The sequence below is a fragment of the Schistocerca nitens genome, chromosome 5, assembly GCF_023898315.1.
Source record: "Schistocerca nitens isolate TAMUIC-IGC-003100 chromosome 5, iqSchNite1.1, whole genome shotgun sequence".
Taxonomy (NCBI): domain Eukaryota; kingdom Metazoa; phylum Arthropoda; class Insecta; order Orthoptera; family Acrididae; genus Schistocerca; species Schistocerca nitens.
The window spans coordinates 451,604,340-451,624,251 of NC_064618.1; the positions used below are offsets into that span (position 1 = coordinate 451,604,340).

Below are 19,912 nucleotides of genomic sequence, written 5' to 3' on the forward strand. Positions count from 1 at the left end.
AAAATTGCTGCCTAAATGGCTCCAACTTTCCACAGGTTGTGCTGTTACCGGCCACCCAGAGTGTGGCAAATCACTAAGGTTCACATGGCTCTCTTGGAAGAATGCACACCACATGGAGACATTGCTACAGTCTGTACAGTTGTCCCCATACACGTCATTCATGTCCCTGTGAATTTCACTTGGCTTATGCCCTTTGGCCTAAAATTATCAAACAACACTTTGTTGCTCTTCACAAGTTGATGACAGTAACATGCATGCCATGCTTGTTTCGTAATTCAGGCTTCTCTTGCTAGAGTTGCACATAAATACAAAATACCTTCTGTGGCACAAACTTCAAACAATATAATAATGAAATTTCAACATTCCAGCTACAATACCATGGGATGAAAATAAATATTCTGTGTGACTTTTCGATCCTCCACCACATATCCTCTCTACCTCAACCATCGTCAGTTGTTTTACTGCCCAAATAGCAAAACTCATCTACTACTTTTCATGTCTCATTTCCTATAGCAATTCCCTCCCCATCACCTTAATTAAATCTACTATATTCCAAAACACTTGTTCTTCTTTTGTTAATGTTCTCTTATATCCTTAGTTCAAAACATTGCCCATTCCATTCAAATGAATTTCCAAGTCTTTTGCTCTCTCTGATAATTACAATGTCATCAGCAAACCTTAAAATTTTCATTTCTTCTCGTTGGACTTTAATTCCTACTCCAAATTTTTCTTTTGTTTCCTTTACTGCTTCCTCAATACACAGATTGAATAATATCAGTGATACACTAAAACCTTGTCTCACTCCCTTCTCAACCACTGCTTCCCTTTCGCCCCTCGACTCTTACAACTGCCGTCTGGTCTCTGTACAAGTTGTAAATACCCTTTTGCCCCCTGTATTTTACCCTTGCTATCTTCAGGATTCCAAAGAGTGTATGCCAGTCAAAATTGTCAAAAGCTTTCTCTAAGTTTATGAATGCTATAAACACAGCACACAGGTTTGCCTTTTCTTAACCTATCTTCTAAGTCCAGTTGTAGGGTCAGTGTTGCCTACGTGTTCCTATATGTCCCAAAATCCCAACTGATCTCTGATATCAGCTTCTACCAGTTTTCCCATTCTTCTGTAAAGAATGTATGTTAGTATTTTGCAATCCTGACTTATTAAACTGGTAGTTCAATAATATTCACATCTCTCAGCATCTGTTTGCTTTGGAATTGGAATTATTATATTCTGCTTGAAGTCTGATGGAATTTTACCTACTCCCTACACAGCCCTTCAGAGCTCTGTCAAATTATTCTTGCAGCATCAAGTCTCCCTTCATCTATGTCCTCTTCCACTTCTATAATACTGCCTTCAACTTCATCTCCTTTTTATAGACTCTTTATATAGGCCTTCCATCTTTCAGCTTTCCACTCTTTGCTTTGGACTTTTCATCTGTGCTTTTGATATTCACACAGTTGCTTGTCTTTTCTCCAAATACCTCTTTAATTTTTCTGTAGGCAGTATTTATCTTTCCCCTAGTGATATATGCTTATACTCCCTTACATTTGTCCTCCAGCAACTCATGCTTAGTCAGTTTGCACTTCTTATCAATTTCATTTTTTAGACATTAGTATTCCCTTTCACCTACTTCATTTGCTGCATTTTTGTATTTTTCTGTGATCAATTAAATTCAATATCTCTTGTGTTATCCAATAATTTCTACTAAGCCTTGTCTTTTTCCCCTATTTGATCCTCTGCTGCCTTCACTACTTCATCTCTCAAAGATACCAATCTGCCTTCTACTGTATTCCTTTCACCTCTTCTAACTAACTATTGCCTTATGCTCCCTCAAACTCTTAACCACCTCTGGTTCTCTCAACTTATACAGGTCCCATCTCCTACATTTCCTATCTTTTTGAAATTTCTTCAGTTTAAACCTACAGTTCACAACGAATAAAATTTGATCAGAGTCTACATCTGCCCAGGAAAGGTCCTACAATTTAAAATCTGGTTCCGAGCTCTGTCTTACCATTATATAATGAATCTGAAACCTTCATATGTTTCCAAGTCTCTTCCACGCATATAACTTTCTTTCATGATTCTTAGGCCAAGTGTTAACGATCATTAAGTTATACTCTGTGCAGAATGCTACCATGCTGCTTCCTCTTCCATTCCTTTCGCTTCATTCCATACTCTCCTACTACTTTTCCTTCTTTTTCTATAATCGAATTCCAGTCCATCACCATAAATTTTCATCTCCCTTAACTATCTGAATAATTTCTTTTATCTCATCATACACTTCTTCAATTTCTTCATCTGTAGAGCCAGATGTGGTGGGTGTGGGCTTCGTGTCTATCTTGGTAATGATACGTCCTTGTCCATCACAAATCATGGTCATAAAAATATCATCATGTCAGGAATGATTCAAGATACCGAAAAGAGGTATTCAGCAAGTGATAGTACACAATGAGGCATATATGTTGCATGATAAATACTCAATTTTTTTTTTATTCATCAAGATATGGAAGTAACTCATATGCAGCAATGAGAGGTCAGTGGCTGAGGATTCATTCAGACATCCACAGCATTGTAGGAAAGCCCAAGTGGCGCCCACGCACACATCTACAACACCTGCGGTATGGCGTAGTAGGACACACACACACACACACACACACACACACACACACACAAAACAGCAATACGGTTAGTTTGGCCCATCATATTGAGGATGGATGTTAAAGAGGTCAACTTATAGGTGTTGCTTTCATTGACCTTACAGCAGCTTATGATATGGCTAACCACAGAAAGCTGGTTAGAAATGTGTTCAGTCACAAAGGATTACCACTTAACACAATTCATCCAATATTTGCTGCAAGATAGGAGATACTTTGCCACCCAGTAGTACCAAAAAAAAAAAAAAGAGTCAATGGAGGGTTCAGAAAAATGGCCTCTCTCATGGAACTGTGTGTATAATGTCTACATGAAGAGCAACAAACTATGTCTGGAGCTAAAACATTTCATTATGCTGGTTGTACAGTGATTGGTGCCAAAGGTAAAATCTTTGCGAAAGTAAAATTGAAGCTGGAAAGAGCTGTCAAAGACCTGATGATAAACATTTGAAACCATGTTCTGGAAATACGGAAGCTGAAAGGAAACTGAATATCAGCTGGAGAGGAGAACAACTATTTCGTTGTAATACTCCCAAATACTTTGGCATAAAGGTGGACCATTCCCTTACATTCAAATCAAAAAAATAAATCTTAAAGTACTTGCAAGGAACAGAAACAATCCACTAACCTACAAGAATAGCCTGTGGTGCTCAACAGAAAGTGCTTTGGACATCTGGCACTATGATTCTCCCCATCAGAATATCCTGCAACGATCTGGGAGAATTCTACACATGCCAAACAGGTTGATACAGTTTCAAAAAAGTCTGGATACAGTGACAGGCTGTATATAACCAACTCCTTTCAGTAAACTGGACCAAATTATGGGTGTAGTTTTCTGATTATGATGTAAGCAGTGTTTGAATAACAACTGTGCAGTTAGTAGCGTGTCACAGTCGGGAATCATAAGGGAGTTCAATTCCCACTGCTATCCATATATTTTATTCGTTGTATTTTATTCCTCGCAATGTTAAAGTATCAATTATAAAATTTAAATATAGTTTAATAGCCCAATTTATATACACAAAATTAATATATACAATTTACAATTTGTTAAGATTATTTTGATCTGAATGATGAATATAGTTAAACTGTTCATTTTCATAACTAGATGAAGTTTTGAATAAAAGCAATATTTTCAAAAATTCTAGTAAGGAATTATCTGCATTCTGTTTATTACAGGTTGTGAACAATATACATGTTTTAAATGTTTCTTTGACAATTATCACCCAAGAAAAGTAATGTTACAGAGCATAACACTACATTTTTTGGGTGACAGGAGTCAAAGAAACATTTAAAACATAAATATTGCTCACACCAAGCACATTTTGTGAATGCATTTTTTTGGGTAAGACCATTTTTTTTCAAAATATGCTTGAGTGGAAAGCATACTTCATTCACGTTTATGGGAGTCTTTCCTCTGTCAGTGCACTACCGGCCATTAAAATTGCTACACCATGAAGATGACATGCTGCAGACGCAAAATTTAACCGACAGGAAGAAGATGCTGTGATATGCAAATGATTAGCTTTTCAGAGCATTCACACAAGGTTGGCGCCGGTGGCGACACCTACAACGTGCTGACATGATGAAAGTTTCCAAGCGATTTCGCATACACAAACAGCAGTTGACCGGCGTTGCCTGGTGAAACGTTGTTGTGATGCCTCGTGTAAGGGGGAGAAATGCGTACCATGACGTTTCCGACTTTGATAAAGGTCGGATTGTAGCCTACCGCGATTGCGGTTTATTGTATCGCGACATTGCCGCTTGCATTGGTCGAGATCCAATGACTGTTAGCAGAATATGGAATCGGTGGGTTCAGGAGGGTTACACGGAACACCGTGCTGGATCCCAACAGCCTCGTATCACAAGCAATCGAGATGACAGGCATCTTATCCGCATGAATGTAACGGATCGTGCAGCCACGTCTCGATCCCTGAGTCAACAGATGGGGAGGTTTGCAAGACAACAACCATCTGCACGAACAGTTCGACGACGTTTGCAGCAGCATGGACTATCAGCTCGGAGACCATGGCTGCGGTTACCCTTGACGCTGCATCACAGACAGGAGCGCCTGTGATGGTGTACTCAACGATGAACCTGGGTGCACGAATGACAAAACGTCACTTTTTCGGATGAATACAGGTTCTGTTTACAGCATCATGATGGTCGTATCCGTGTTTGGCGACATCACGGTGAACGCACACTGGAAACGTGTATTCGTCATCGCCATACTGGCGTATCACCCGGCGTTACGGTATGGGGTGCCATTGGTTGCACGTCTCAGTCACCTCTTGTTTGCATTGAACAGTGGACGTTACATTTCAGATGTGTTACGACCCATGGTTCTACCCTTCATTCGATCCCTGCAAAACCCTACATTTCTGCAGGATAATGCACGACCGCATATTGCAGGACCTGTCCGGGCCTTTCTGGATACAGAAAATGTTCAACTGCTGCCCTGGCCCACATTCTCCAGATCTCTCACCAACTGAAAACGTCTGGTCAATGGTGGCAGGGCAACTGGCTCATCACAATATGCCAGTCACTACTCTTGATGAACTGTGGTATCGTGTTGAAGCTGCATGGGCAGCTGTACCTGTACACGCCATCCAAGCTCTGTTTGACTCAATGCCCAGGCTTATCAAGGCCGTTATTACAGCCAGAGGTGGTTGTTCTGGGTACTGATTTCTCAGGATCTATGCATCCAAACTGCGTGAAAATGTAATCACATGTCAGTTCTAGTGTAATATATTTGTCCAATGAATACCTGTTTATCATCTGTGTTTCTTCTTGGTGTAGCAATTTTAATGGCCAGTAGCGTATTTTAATTGCATCTTCCCTTGACAATAATTCTCACTGTTGTTGCAGCAAATCAAGGGCACTTTGTAATCTTTTAATTACATTTTTGACTTGGGGATAAGAATAGTCATCACAGGATTAGTAAAAGGAGTAAATTTGGGTAGAACAATCTTCACAGTAAACGTTAGTTTGCCTTCCTCATTGCTGAATGTCTCACAATACACCGTCAAAACTGCTGTGCCATTCCATGAAGTATAATATTGAAAATAAATAAAATAAAATAAAATGTAACAGTGGGAATCTAACTAAAGCTGCCGAACCATAGCTCTTACACTTACCGACTGTGCCACACCACTGACTGTACAATTGTTATTCAAACTTTGCTCACAAAGTAATCGAATAACTTTCAAGAGTGTTTTCTGTTTTCCAAGGCCCACTCAGACAAAATATTTCACAAACTTCAAAGGGTCATACACTTGCTTCTACTCAAACACTTTGAGCCAAATTTGTTACATCCATCCTGTGCCATCCACTCGCTATAGTGTGCAGTACCCATACACCCAATAAGTAAAAACAGAATTAATATATATGCCAATCAATTTATACATGACTTTATGATGAGCTTCAGATATAGAAAATATAAGACCAGTACATAATGTTCATTCAGTTCATGAAAATGGCATGTCTAACAAATGCAGATTACAGCTAAAAGAACTGCATTATCAAGTCACTGTTTTTCACACATGTAATACTGGTTCGGTTAGCTATGACACCATTAGATATATAGATGCATCTCTATTCAAACTGTTTAAATGACACGAAGTAACATGTACCTCAGGAGCACCAGCAGTTGTGGCAGCAGGAGGAGCATTGGGAGAAACATATGATGGGGCAGCATTCTCACGAACAGCAGCACGGGGAACAGCAACACCCTCTGGTAGACGCAAATCACGTGCAAGCCTCGAGTATTCCACATCCATGTGTTTAATGAAAGGACTGTTGAGTGCTGCACGGGCATTTTCAGCATCTTCTTCATCATAGGCTTGTAACAACATCTCCAACGTCTGAACCTATAGTAAGAAATGGTAGAGGGAAGCCATGAATAATTATTTAATTTATAATGCAACAGCATTTGATTTTTAGAGCTTTTTAAAACATCTTAACTATGAAGATAGCTCTAGCAAGCCTATGTAATATGACCATTACAAATCTTCCTTTTTATTCTTTATGTTTACAAAATAGAGAACTGATGCGAACATTACAGATTTTCATAATTTTCCTTTACTGATGGAAACAAAAAGACAAGGACAATATTTGCATACAAAAGAGAAGGGGGATAAGGTGTAGGCCAAATATTCAGGAGCCCACCCTCCCCCCTTATATAAATAGCACAAATGACCCATACACAATTTAACTTTACTGACAATTTTTATCAAATTTAAAGTACATTATTTACTACAGTGATTCAGAAAAGAGCTAAGCTACTGGGAACAGCAAAGCTGGCTATTGGTGTCCTTCTGGAGACAAAATTTATCAAACTTGAACCAGAAAATACTATCTCAGCTTTCAAAACTTATGTGCCTTCTTCAGGGAGGAAAGAGGGATTGGTTGCAAAGGTGAGATAGGTCACACAGACAACAGGTTAAAGGTACACACCCATTGTGGGGGCAAGGGAAAATAATGATTAAAGAGAAGATGTGAGAGTAGGCTATCAAAGATAATACACTTGTCTCAGGTTCAATGTGGAGACAACAGAAGAGATAGCAGTAAACATAAAACTTAAAAAGAGCAAGTGGGAAGTGGAGAGAATAATGCAGTTAAAAAAACATGTTAATATAACCCCACACCCCTTCCAGATATTCACTGTGTTTGCCAATTTTTTTAAATTTATTCTTCACCTGCATAAATGCTCACTATGCCTTCCCCTCCCCCCTTCCCCTTCCCCCCCTCTCCCCCCCCCTTTTTCCCATGTACTTCTCACTCTACTTCTCTTTTCTGTCATAACTGAAGAATACTGGCACAATGCTTACTAATCTTTCCCACTCCTTTTCCTTCACCATTGTTTCTCTCCTTTCGATACATGGTGAGCCCTCTTAGCCAATTCTCCACCACATCTTCCTTGCCCCATCATCTCCACCTCCAACCAATTAATCTTTGTAACCTAAGCTAAGAGTGTTGTCTTAAGGACGTAAGCTTTTGTGGCCATTGTCAGTGATATTAAAAGTCCTTTAGTATTAGTTTAGCATCATTCTTGCAGAACCTTTCAATCCAAAGAATCAGCCTTCATCTGACAACTGGGAATGTGTAATGAGTAGTTAGTAGAACACGTGGATAAGAATATCAACACATCAGATTGGAAGATTCTGCAAGAATGACGAGGTGCTAGTACTCAAAAACATTGAACTTTTTTTTCCAGCAGTATGGTCAATTGTCCCTGTTAAATGCAGTAGCTGCCACCCCGTCTGTCTCTGTTAATTTAATAATTTTTCCAATTGACATTTTTTGATTGAAGTCTTGTTGAATTTGCTTCAAAACAGCAATTATTTGCATGTGCAATATATCCAGCATGTCTAAGTACGTTACACTTCACAATCTTTCCCTGGTCCCATGGAAATAATTCTAATAGTATTTGGTCATACATTCACGCAAAAAGACAAATTCTCCCAATCTTCTGGTTCTTATATGTGATGTTCGGATGTAGTTATACTAATATGAGTATGGTCGACTGTCTAAGGTGTCACCTAGCTGTGAGGGTAAATCCTCGAATTACAATTCTGAATGTAATTCCGAAAGGTGATGATGAAGGATGAAAGACGACAACATGAAATTGTGAAGACGGAAAAAATACAAGGGGTCTGACACTTCGAGAATTGAAGAAATTGGCTGAACAAAGACAAGGGCCATTAAAGGCATGAAAATGAAAGACACTCTAGGCCTCCATACGTAATACAATCAGGGTCAGTAAAGAACAAGGGCTCACCAAGAGAGGTCAGATAAGACAGATGAAAGTGAGGGGCCAGGCACAAGCAAGTGGAAGCAACACCAGGCCCAGCTTGGGGACCCGTGATCGCCACAGACATCACGCAAGATGCATGATGGCCCTCGATGACACCATGACAATCTGGCAAAAAGAAAATCGATGTAAAATCAAAACTGGAGGAAAACCGGCAATAAGAGCAAACTTCCTTGGGTTTTCTGACAATTTAGCTCTCTTAGCCCTTGACATGGAAGAAATTCGTGCTCAGATCACAAGCCTCCAGAAAATTGCTTCAAAAATAGGATTACAAATATCTTTTGAGAAAACTGAAATCACATCCATGAAACCTCTCTGCATTGATAAAAATCTTCTTAAATGATCAAGCAATTAACATAGTTCTACAATTTAAATATCTTGGAGAAATAATTTTGCACAACTTGGGTGAGAAAGCAACATGATAAATAGAACCAACAAAATGAAAAAAGCACAACTTGGGGTGTAACCTGGTCAACATATAATAGGAAATGCCAGTCAATAGACGCTAAGATCCAACATTATAAAACTGTAACCCTCCCAAAAGCAACTTATGCTTGTGAAACTCCGTTCCAAATTAAAAATGAAAGAAGAACCGATCAACTCCTTAAGACTGAACGAAGAATTATCAGGACATGCATCAATAAAAAAATACCAGTTTGATGGAGTCTGGAGAATCCTCCTTAATCAAACTGTCTATTGTAAGACCCAACCACCAGAACAATGAAGAAGAAAAGAATCTCGTATTTCTTTCATGTCTTACGACTGCCTGACAACAGGATTTTGAAACAACTAGTGATGAGAAGTCTTGGAAAGAAGACAAGACAGTGGGTCAAAGAAATTCAGCAAGCTCTTGAAGCAGTCGGACTTAGAATTAATGATGCAGAGAACAAAATCAAAATTAACACTCTCCTTATGACTCATGAATTTTCAGCAGAAATGATGCACAGAATACCGGTAGAGATTTCAGACGAGTTAGGAAAATTGTGTTCAGAACAAATGAAAAAGTACTGGGCTGAGCGCAAGAAGCAAGCAGTCCAATCTTTAAAGAGAAAGTGAACATGGACTGACTCAAGGGGTCAAATGTGGCCAATCAAGTTTAGTAATAATAATAATAATAATAATAATAATAACAATAATAATAATGAGTATGAAAAAAATCATGCAAACATCTATAATTTTATACATTAGGCTATGTTTATAATTAGAGCTATGACAACTGCTAAATATTTGAAATTAGCAAGGTGTGAGGAATGAATGGTATCTGAGCTACTACTGACTCAGAGAAAAAAAAAAAACACACACAATTAAAGGAGGGACTGTTTGTTATGTTTCCAGAACATATGTTTCTGCCCCACATGAAATGATAAATTAATTCATATGTTTATACACTCCTGGAAATGGAAAAAAGAACACATTGACACCGGTGTGTCAGACCCACCATACTTGCTCCGGACACTGCGAAAGGGCTGTACAAGCAATGATCACACGCACGGCACAGCGGACACACCAGGAACCGCGGTGTTGGCCGTCGAATGGCGCTAGCTGCGCAGCATTTGTGCACCGCCGCCGTCAGTGTCAGCCAGTTTGCCGTGGCATACGGAGCTCCATCGCAGTCTTTAACACTGGTAGCATGCCGCGACAGCGTGGACGTGAACCATATGTGCAGTTGACGGACTTTGAGCGAGGGCGTATAGTGGGCATGCGGGAGGCCGGGTGGACGTACCGCCGAATTGCTCAACACGTGGGGCGTGAGGTCTCCGCAGTACATTGATGTTGTCGCCAGTGGTCGGCGGAAGGTGCACGTGCCCGTCGACCTGGGACCGGACCGCAGCGACGCACGGATGCACGCCAAGACCGTAGGATCCTACGCAGTGCCGTAGGGGACCGCACCGCCACTTCCCAGCAAATTACGGACACTGTTGCTCCTGGGGTATCGGCGAGGACCATTCGCAACTGTCTCCATGAAGCTGGGCTACGGTCCCGCACACCGTTAGGCCGTCTTCCGCTCACGCCCCAACATCGTGCAGCCCGCCTCCAGTGGTGTCGCGACAGGCGTGAATGGAGGGACGAATGGAGACGTGTCGTCTTCAGCGATGAGAGTCGCTTCTGCCTTGGTGCCAATGATGGTCGTATGCGTGTTTGGCGCCGTGCAGGTGAGCGCCACAATCAGGACTGCATACGACCGAGGCACACAGGGCCAACACCCGGCATCATGGTGTGGGGAGCGATCTCCTACACTGGCCGTACACCACTGGTGATCGTTGAGGGGACACTAAATAGTGCACGGTACATCCAAACCGTCATCGAACCCATCGTTCTACCATTCCTGGACCGGCAAGGGAACTTGCTGTTCCAACAGGACAATGCACGTCCGCATGTATCCCGTGCCACCCAACGTGCTCTAGAAGGTGTAAGTCAACTACCCTGGCCGCAAGATCTCCGGATCTGTCCCCCATTGAGCATGTTTGGGACTGGATGAAGCGTCGTCTCATGCGGTCTGCACGTCCAGCACGAACGCTGGTCCAACTGAGGCGCCAGGCAGAAATGGCACGGCAAGCCGTTCCACAGGACTACATCCAGCATCTCTACGATCGTCTCCATGGGAGAATAGCAGCCTGCATTGCTGCGAAAGGTGGATATACACTGTACTAGTGCCGACATTGTGCATGCTCTGTTGCCTGTGTCTATGTGCCTGTGGTTCTGTCAGTGTGATCATGTGATGTATCTGACCCCAGGAATGTGTTAATAAAGTTTCCCCTTCCTGGGACAATGAATTCACGGTGTTCTTATTTCAATTTCCAGGAGTGTATTTTTCAAATGTGACAATCTCTGAGGCAGCTACAGTCAAATTACATGATTAAGTGAGACAGATATCTGCCCTGTGTCCAATAGAGCTGAAGGTGTGATTTACATCTGGCTGACATAACAACTGAAATACAATATCCACTGAATGCTGTGAATATATGACAGAAACAAGCACAAATTGTTTCCTAGTGTATGAATCTTAGCTGCAACTATAGCAGAGGGGTATCTGTGTGGAGGCCAGACTAATTCATGATTCCTTAAGAGGAGCTGCAGCCTTTTCAGCATCTTCAGGTGCATCAATCTGGATGGTTGGATCATCTGGCCTCGTAAGAACAGCCAACATGACTCTGCTGTTCTAGTACAGCAAGCAGCTGAAAGCAAGGGTAAACTACAACAATAAACCCTCCACTCACCCTAAAGGCATGTAGCTACACAGAATGACTTAATGATGTTCACATCCTCTCGAGTAAAATATCCCAGGGATAAAATAGTCCCCCTTTCAGATCTCCAAGCAGGTCACTACTAAGGATGATATTGCCATCAGGAAAAACAAGAGTGGCATTCTACAGGTCAGAGCATGTAGTGTTAGGCCCCTTAATTGGGTAGATGTGGTAAAGAATTTAAAAACAGTAACGGATAGGCTGAAGTGAGAAATAGTGGGAATTAGCGAAGTGCGGTGACAGGAAGAACAGGACTTTTGGTCATGTCAGTACAGGTTTACCGACACAAAATTTGATAATAGTAAAGCAGGAGTAGGCCTAACAATGAATAAGAAAATAGAAATGCGGGTAAACTATTAACTGCACAGTGAACACACTGTCATAGCCAAGATGGATGTGAAATGGACACCCACCACAGTAGTAAAAGTTATTTGCCAACTACCTCTGCAGATGAAGAGAGTAAAAGGTTGGTTGGTTTGGGGGAGGGGACCAAACAGTGAGGTCATTGGTCCCATCGGATTAGGGAAGGTTGGGGAAGGAAATCGGCCATGCCCTTTAAAGGAACCATCCCGCCATTTGTCTGGAGTGATTTAGGGAAATCACAGAAAACCTAAATCAGGATGGCTGAATGCAGGTTTGAACCATGGTCCTCCCGAATGCAACGCCAGTGTGCTAACCGCTGCACACCTCACTCAGTGAAGAGATTAAAAGAATGTGTGATAAGATAAAGGAAAGTATTGAGACAGTTATAGACGATGAAAATCTATTTGTGACGAGACTCTGCAATTGGCTAGTGGGGAAAAAATAACATAAAAAAAGTAGGAAAACATGGGCTGGTGGAAAGGAATGAGAGAGGAAGCTATCTGGCAAAATTATGCAGCGGATACTTTCATCGTTCTTAATACTTGGTTTAAGAATCATGAAAGGCAGTTGTACACATGGAAGAGAGCTGAAGATGCTGGAATGTTTCAGACACATTATGTAATGGTATGACAGATATCAAAACCAGTTTTTAAACTGTAAGCCATTTCCAGGGGGGCAAATATGAAATGAAATGAAATGAAATGAATATAATTTATTGGTTTTCCACAGCACACAACAAATTAAAAAATTGCAAAAAGGTAGGAAAATAAAGAGATGGAGCCTGGATAAATTGAAGGAACCAGGGTCATGATAGTTTCAGAAGTATCATTAGGAAACAGGGAAAAGGAATACAACAGGAAACATATGGGTAGCTTTGAGAGATGAAATAGGGAACACAGAAAATCAAATAGCTCAGAAGTCAAGGCCTAGTAGAAATCCCTAGATAACACAGAAGATATTGAATTTAATTGACAAATGGAGAAAAATATGAAAATGTGACAAAAGAAGCTCGCAAAAGGGAATACAGGCCTGCAAAAAATGAGGTCGACACAAAGTGGAAAATGGTTACGCAGAAAACGATGAAGGACGAATGCAAGGCTGTAGAGGCATGTGTAACTAGGATTATGATAGCTGCTGTCTATAGGAAAATTAGAGACACCTTTGGAGATAGAAGCAGCTCTATGAAAATCAAGAGCTCAAATAACAAGCCAGTACTAAACAAAGAAGGGAAAACTGAAATGTGGAAGGAATATACAGGTGGGACTGAAGATGAAGATGAGATGGAGATACGATACTGCAAGCAGAATTTGATAGAGCACTAAAAGACCTACGTGAAAACAAGATCCCTGGAGTACATGACTTTCCCCACAGAATTACTGAGATCTTTGGGAGAGCTAGTCGTGGCAAAACTATCTCACCTGAACAGCCTCTGAAAGTTTGCTGGTGGAGTGTCCGCCTGCTTAGGTGGGTGGTAACATGCTCGCCTCCCATGCAAGTGGGTCCGGGTTCAATTCCCGGCTGAGTTGGAGATTTTCTCCGCCCAGGGACTGGGTGTTAAGTTGTCATCATCATTTCGTCATCATCGACGTGCACGTTGCCCAATGTGGTGTCGAATGAAATAAGGCTTGCACTTGGTGGCTGAACTTTCCCGAATAGGGGCCTCCCGGCCAATGATGCCATACTCATTTCTGTTTTTATTGGTGGAGTTCTGTTTCACCCTGTATGTGAAACACGTGAAATACTCTCCAACTTTGGGAAACAGCAAGAATTACAACTGCAAAGAAGGAAGGTGCCAAAAGTTGTAAATACCGCCAAACCATCAGTTTAATAAATCAAGTTTGCAAAATACTGACCCAAATTATTTACAGAATAATGGAAGACCAGGTAGAGGTTGACCTTGGGAAAGATGGGTTTGGAGTCTGGAGAAATGTTGGCAGACACAAGGTAATATTGATCGTATGACTTGTCTTAGAAGATAGCTTGAAGAATCATACACCTACATTTACAGCATTTGTAGATGCAGGTAAAACTTTTAACAATACTGACTGGACTACACTTTATGAAATTTGAAAGCAGCCGTGATAAAATACAGGAAGCAAAATGTTATTTACAACTTGTGCAGAAACCAAATTGTAGTTAGGAGTCGAAGCACATGAAAGGGACATAGTTGTACCCTATCACTGATGTTATTAGGCTGTACCAAGGAGAAATCTGGAAACGGAATTAATGTTATTGGATAAGAAATAAAATATTTGCAGTTTGAATGTGAAATTTTAATTCTGTCAGAGATGGCAAAGGACTTGGAAAAGCAGTTCAATGGAACAGATAGTGTCTTCAAGATATTACAAGATGAACAACAATAGCAAAACAAGGGTAACGGAATGTAGTTGAAGTAAACCAGGCTGAAGGAATTAGATCAGGAAATGAGACATGAGACACTAAAAGTCGTAGATGGAAGTTGTTATTTGGGAAGCAAAGTATCTTGTGATGGCCAATGCTGAGTTGATATAAAATGCAGACTGACAACAGAAAAAAATGAAAATGAAAAAGAGGAATTTGTTAACGTTTGATATAAATTTACAAGGTAGGATGTCTTTTCTGAAAGTAGCCTTGTATGGAAGCTCAAACAACAATACAACAGAAGCCTTGAAATGTGATGCTATACAATAATGTTGAAGATTAGACAGGTAGATAGAATAACAAATAGGAAGTACTGAAATCCATTGGTGAAAAAAAATTATGATGCTATTTAACTGAAAGAAGGGATTGGTTGATACACACACCTTGAGGCGTATCATTTTGATAATGAAAGGAAGTGTGGGGCTAAAAAACTGTATAGGGAGACCAAGGTTTGAATACAGTAAGCTAGTCCAAATGCATGTACGCTGGGTAGTTATGCAAGGATAAAAAGGCTTACACAATACAGACTTGCATGGACAGCTGCTTCAAACCAGTCTTCAGACTGAAGAAAAACAACAAGTGTATTACAATCCACCTCATGAAGGAAGATGTCCGAATATTCAGCCATTCTGCACATTCCCCTCTATTAACGTCTGGCAGTCAATAAGATTCATTCTCTTTTCAAGTGGCTAGCCGTGAATTATGAAAATCTCCCTCCTGCAGGCTGCACTCTTGCCACATTTTGTGACAAAGCAATTTCATTCCCAGAGTGACAAAATTATTCATTCAATTGTCAACATTATTTTCTTGCTGCAGTATAGCTATGAACGCATATCTGTAAATGTGTTACTGTGGTTTCCAAATAAATTGACTGCAATAAAGGAAGTACTTCACAAGTAGCCAATGGGGATTGTTTGCCATGTTCACATCTTCTTCAAACGTGAAATGAAAGTGGGACGCTTACTGTTGACATTTTGAAGACACAAGAACATACTGCACAACCCTGCATTGTCAGCAAGAAAACTGTGCAGCCAGTTCCAATTGAAAGTGTCAGACCTATAGAAACATCAAGAAGAGTTTATTTTGTGTCACATGGAAAGCATCAAAATTGCAAGAAGCCTATAACACCAATGGAGGTTCTGACATGGATGTTTTAAACAGTGAATATCCAACTTCACTTACACTTGTTAAAGATATGCATGAGAAAAACTTGTATTTAGGTGTAAGAAAAACTGCAGTGACTACCATTTGGAAATGAATGCTGTCACTTTCAAGAAGTAGTTCACAGTGCTGTTTTTGCCATGCCTTGCTTTGCTTTAAAGTCAGTCATTGTAAATGGATAATACCAGTTATCATTCAGCTGTTACAGAGAAAACACTGAGTACCAACAAAAGGAAAGCGGATATTGTGCTCCGGCTTAAAAATAACAAGACCCCACACAGTGTAAGCCAGGCTCCTGTTGAACTCACGCAGCTCATTAATTTAAACAAGTCATGTGAGAAGACGTATGAACTTGATTTATTTGCATGTGAGTGTGGTCACACAGTTTTGTGTTCACCACCATACCACTGTCTTATAATCCAATTGGATTATAACAGAACAAAATGTTCAAGATAGCAGACACTGGATCGCCTTGCGTATGAAGCACTAGACAACATCTCCTATTCAAAATGGGCAAACTGTGTATTGCACACTGAAAAGTTTCAGGAAGAGGACTTTGATAGAGAGGTGAAGCTGGATACAAGCATCTAACCTATAGTGATAAATTTACAATCAGATTGTTTGGACAAAGTCTCAGATACCAGTGACTGTGATACTACAATGTAGACCATGGAGCGAAGTAGAGTGATAATAGTTCTTAGTTTTAAAGACACTCTACTTAAAAAAATGTTTTTGTTTGCCAGAATATCAATTGCATATACAGTAACTTCTATGAAAATGTCGTACCCTTTATTGAATGGGAATTTGTATCCTAAGTAGTATGCAGACATTCAATTGTTATGTGTGGCATGATTATAATTTGTGATTTATTGCTCAAGGAGAAGCAGCTAGTTAGTTTTGAACTTTAAGCTTTTGCCACCGTTTACTATGCTCTAATAATTGCGAGAATGAGGCCAGATAAATTTGTCGAGAACTCCAATATTCTGACAGGTAACAACCAGTCATTTTCAAGGTATGAAGTGGAAAAGTCTTAAAATGGCAGGGAGGGGTACCTGTTGAAGTATCAATGGTTTTCGATGTACAGGGTGGTTATAGTTTAACTTTCACTACTTGAGCCAGCACAGATAGATAACTGTATACTTAACAGATATCCAGCTTTATAGGGATGATTTTCAGGCTGTGCACTGCAGGATTTGCATTGTTAGTAGTGTTAGTGTTAAGACTTGCCATTAGGCACCAATCCTGATATGACAACACAGTTTTGAAGCACGCACATAAGTGTGCATTACAGCTGCAGACATTATACACGGGCCTAGACAAGGAGAGCAGGGATTTACTCGTAAAACTGTTTGATTGAAACAACAACAATAGTGCTGCTGCTCTTCATGAGAATTGACACTTCAAGGCAATATGCACTGAGGCTGGTGAACATGATCTGGAAGTTCACTGCCGAGTAGGGAATTGCTCCTGGGAGAGGCCAACAGCCAACTGCACCAAAAAATTGTTGAAGTAGTTACTGCTACCATGGCTGAGAATGCTGGACACAATGTGTTATCTTCAAGCAGTCCATAAGCTGTGTCACCACAGCTGACCATTCCATACTTCACTATCGTTTTGAGCAGTAGTAGAGCAACCTCTAGTGTGGTTGCAGGCTGTCATGCTTGCAGACAGTTATCACTTTGAGCAACATTTGTAACCAAGAATGTAAGCATGGTATGCAATTAAGAAATATTACCCTCTCATGTGGAAATTAAAATGCATCTCTTTGAACATTTTATTCATTATTGTTCTTCCTCAAATCCTTACAAATGTTTCCACAAAGTTTCATTGTCTATTATCACTGGTTTTTCATGGTAAGGCCCTCTCAAGTAGCAAAAATTTATAATAATCACCCTGTACTTACCAGTAGCATTCTCTTGAGTTATTTAAAAACTATGATAAGTTGTTGGCTTGTTCCACTGATAATAAATGTATTCTCTCACTGTAATATGGAATGTGTTAGTTTACACTCCTCGTGCTCTTTGTCAGCAAACACTATGACATTTTGACTATTTACACAGTAGTCTTTTGCATTGATCTTTGCTAGCAGTAACACTTTCTTGCGCATGAGATGTGATTTATATTTAACTACACACACACACACACACACACACTTAGTGATTGTGGCTGAATATCTCAGCCATTACTGTGCCCAGCTGTGCATGACTGATGATCAGTCTTAAGAATTTCTCTACCTATTAATGTAATGATGAATGTTCATGTTGTTTTTGAATTGCTATTGGTCACCGAAAACAAATTACATACAAACATGTTACAAACAGTGAGGCTGTTGACATTACATCTTAATGTTTAAGGAGCTTTCTTCACAAGATTCTACAGTGGACATAACGTATTATCCTTATCACATACTTCTGTGTGACAAACATTTTCTGCCTCTAAGAAAACAAAGAATATGATGCCATAACAAATTAGCAGACAAAAGCAGAAAAAGTAAGTCAGCTTGTTGACATTTTCATCTACAAAGTCTGCTGTTAACCATAATGTAAAATATGTAGAATTAGATGCTCAGATCTGTAAAAAATGGATTCCAACACATGTTCTTATTAATAGGCAATTGCGTATTACATTTTTACTTACAATAAAGTCCAAATCACACCACAATACAAATATGGTAACCGGTTTCAATGGCTTTATCTTTAGACAGTCCTCCTTTTTAATAAAAACTGTACTCGATGCTTTCACAAAGCTGTGCCCGACACGATATGGACTGAGGCTACTCTCACAGTGGCACTGATAATGGTCATCAGATGCCGTCACAAGAGGTTGCCTGATAACATTGCCGACAGCTTTGTCATAGTGCATCCCATGTCTGTCAGTTTTAAGCAGTGTCAAAGAGGTTAGGTTAGGTTAGAAACAACTCTATGTATGAAGTAGTTTAGACTTTAACCTCCTAGGGTGGGATGGATACACGACACCTCTGTGCTTCGACAGAAGTGTTGCATCACAGCTTTTGTTATTAAAAAGATGCTGAATGCAAGTGAATGAGCTATATCTGTCTCCAAAAGAACATGACAAGTACCATACACTCTTTCCTCATTTACTGGGATAACCAGACAGTTTTAAGAACATATGAGGTGAAGGAAGAGATGTTATATTACACATACATATTTGAGATGGTTCGCGATGAAATTGAAAAGCAAGATTACAAACACACTCCACAACTTCAAATAAATGCTGCAAAACAGACAAGTCAACTAACCTTCAAAGACTGTCATTCAGCATAAGTCTAAAGGGCAAACAAATTATTCAATGAGATATTCTGAACACACAGTACTGAAAAGGGGAAAAAAGATACATTTGCAAACCTCCTAATATAACAGAAACTCTACCCTACTGGCATAAAAACACCAATTGGTGGTGGTGGTGGTGGTGGTGGTGGTAGTAGTAGCAATTTGTAGACAGCTAATGTCCACTTACCACAACCCAAAAAGATCCACTACAGTAACTTTAAACATAATATACACCATGCTTCTCACGGTAAAATATTAATTTTTGTAGGTTACAATTTCCATCTAAAATTTCTGATGAAGGTTGTGCCTACTTGTGGTTTCTATTAACACCACGATTTCAGTCCACAGATTCCGATCTATATCTCTATTATGCTGCTTTTCATCCTCAGGATTCCACTACTTCTCTTTTGAATTAAACTTCTCTGTTTCTCACAGTCCATATTTTATCTGTGGGAATGTCAGTTGATTCTACAAAAGAAAACAATCTCCTTTGAATTTCACCAATTGTATTACTAAGTCTGTACATTTGAATGGTGAGGTCAGCTGTATTTTGACCGCACATGTACTGTCATACTGATTTGAAACCCTTGGTCCTCTTCAGTGATGTCTGTCGTCTTCAAAATTTACTGAAGTTGATGACACTGTGACTGCAATCTTAAGCTGTGTATAAGTTGACTCAGCATCGTCAATACTGAAGTAAGATTTCTCACACACAGAAGGTTGATCAAACTCATTTTTAAAATTTTTTCCAATGTACTGTAAGCAAATTAAACTGATTGTTGGCCACAGCAACACTGTCCAGCAACATAGCTTTTCTTTGCCCACACTATGCCTCAATGCTTACGAAATCCTTATCCCATCGATGCTTCCCTATTGCGCCACCTCTATGCATGGAAGTGCCTTCCCACATGACACAGCTGTAACATCCTATGAAGCAATGCATGAATGAGTATCATTCAAAATTTCGTTGTTATTGACATGCTGACACCTGT

The 19,912-nt window shown here is 40.0% G+C and overlaps 1 protein-coding gene across 1 annotated transcript in view; it reads right to left on the reverse strand.

Annotated features, from left to right (window-relative positions):
* The window catches only part of LOC126259289 (gamma-soluble NSF attachment protein-like), a 165,510-nt gene that overhangs the window by 89,869 nt on the left and 55,729 nt on the right, over nucleotides 1-19,912 (reverse strand). The window contains exon 8 of the mRNA XM_049955937.1: nucleotides 6,282-6,518. Coding sequence (XP_049811894.1) covers nucleotides 6,282-6,518 — 237 coding nt within the window. The remainder of the gene's footprint in view (nucleotides 1-6,281; nucleotides 6,519-19,912) is intronic.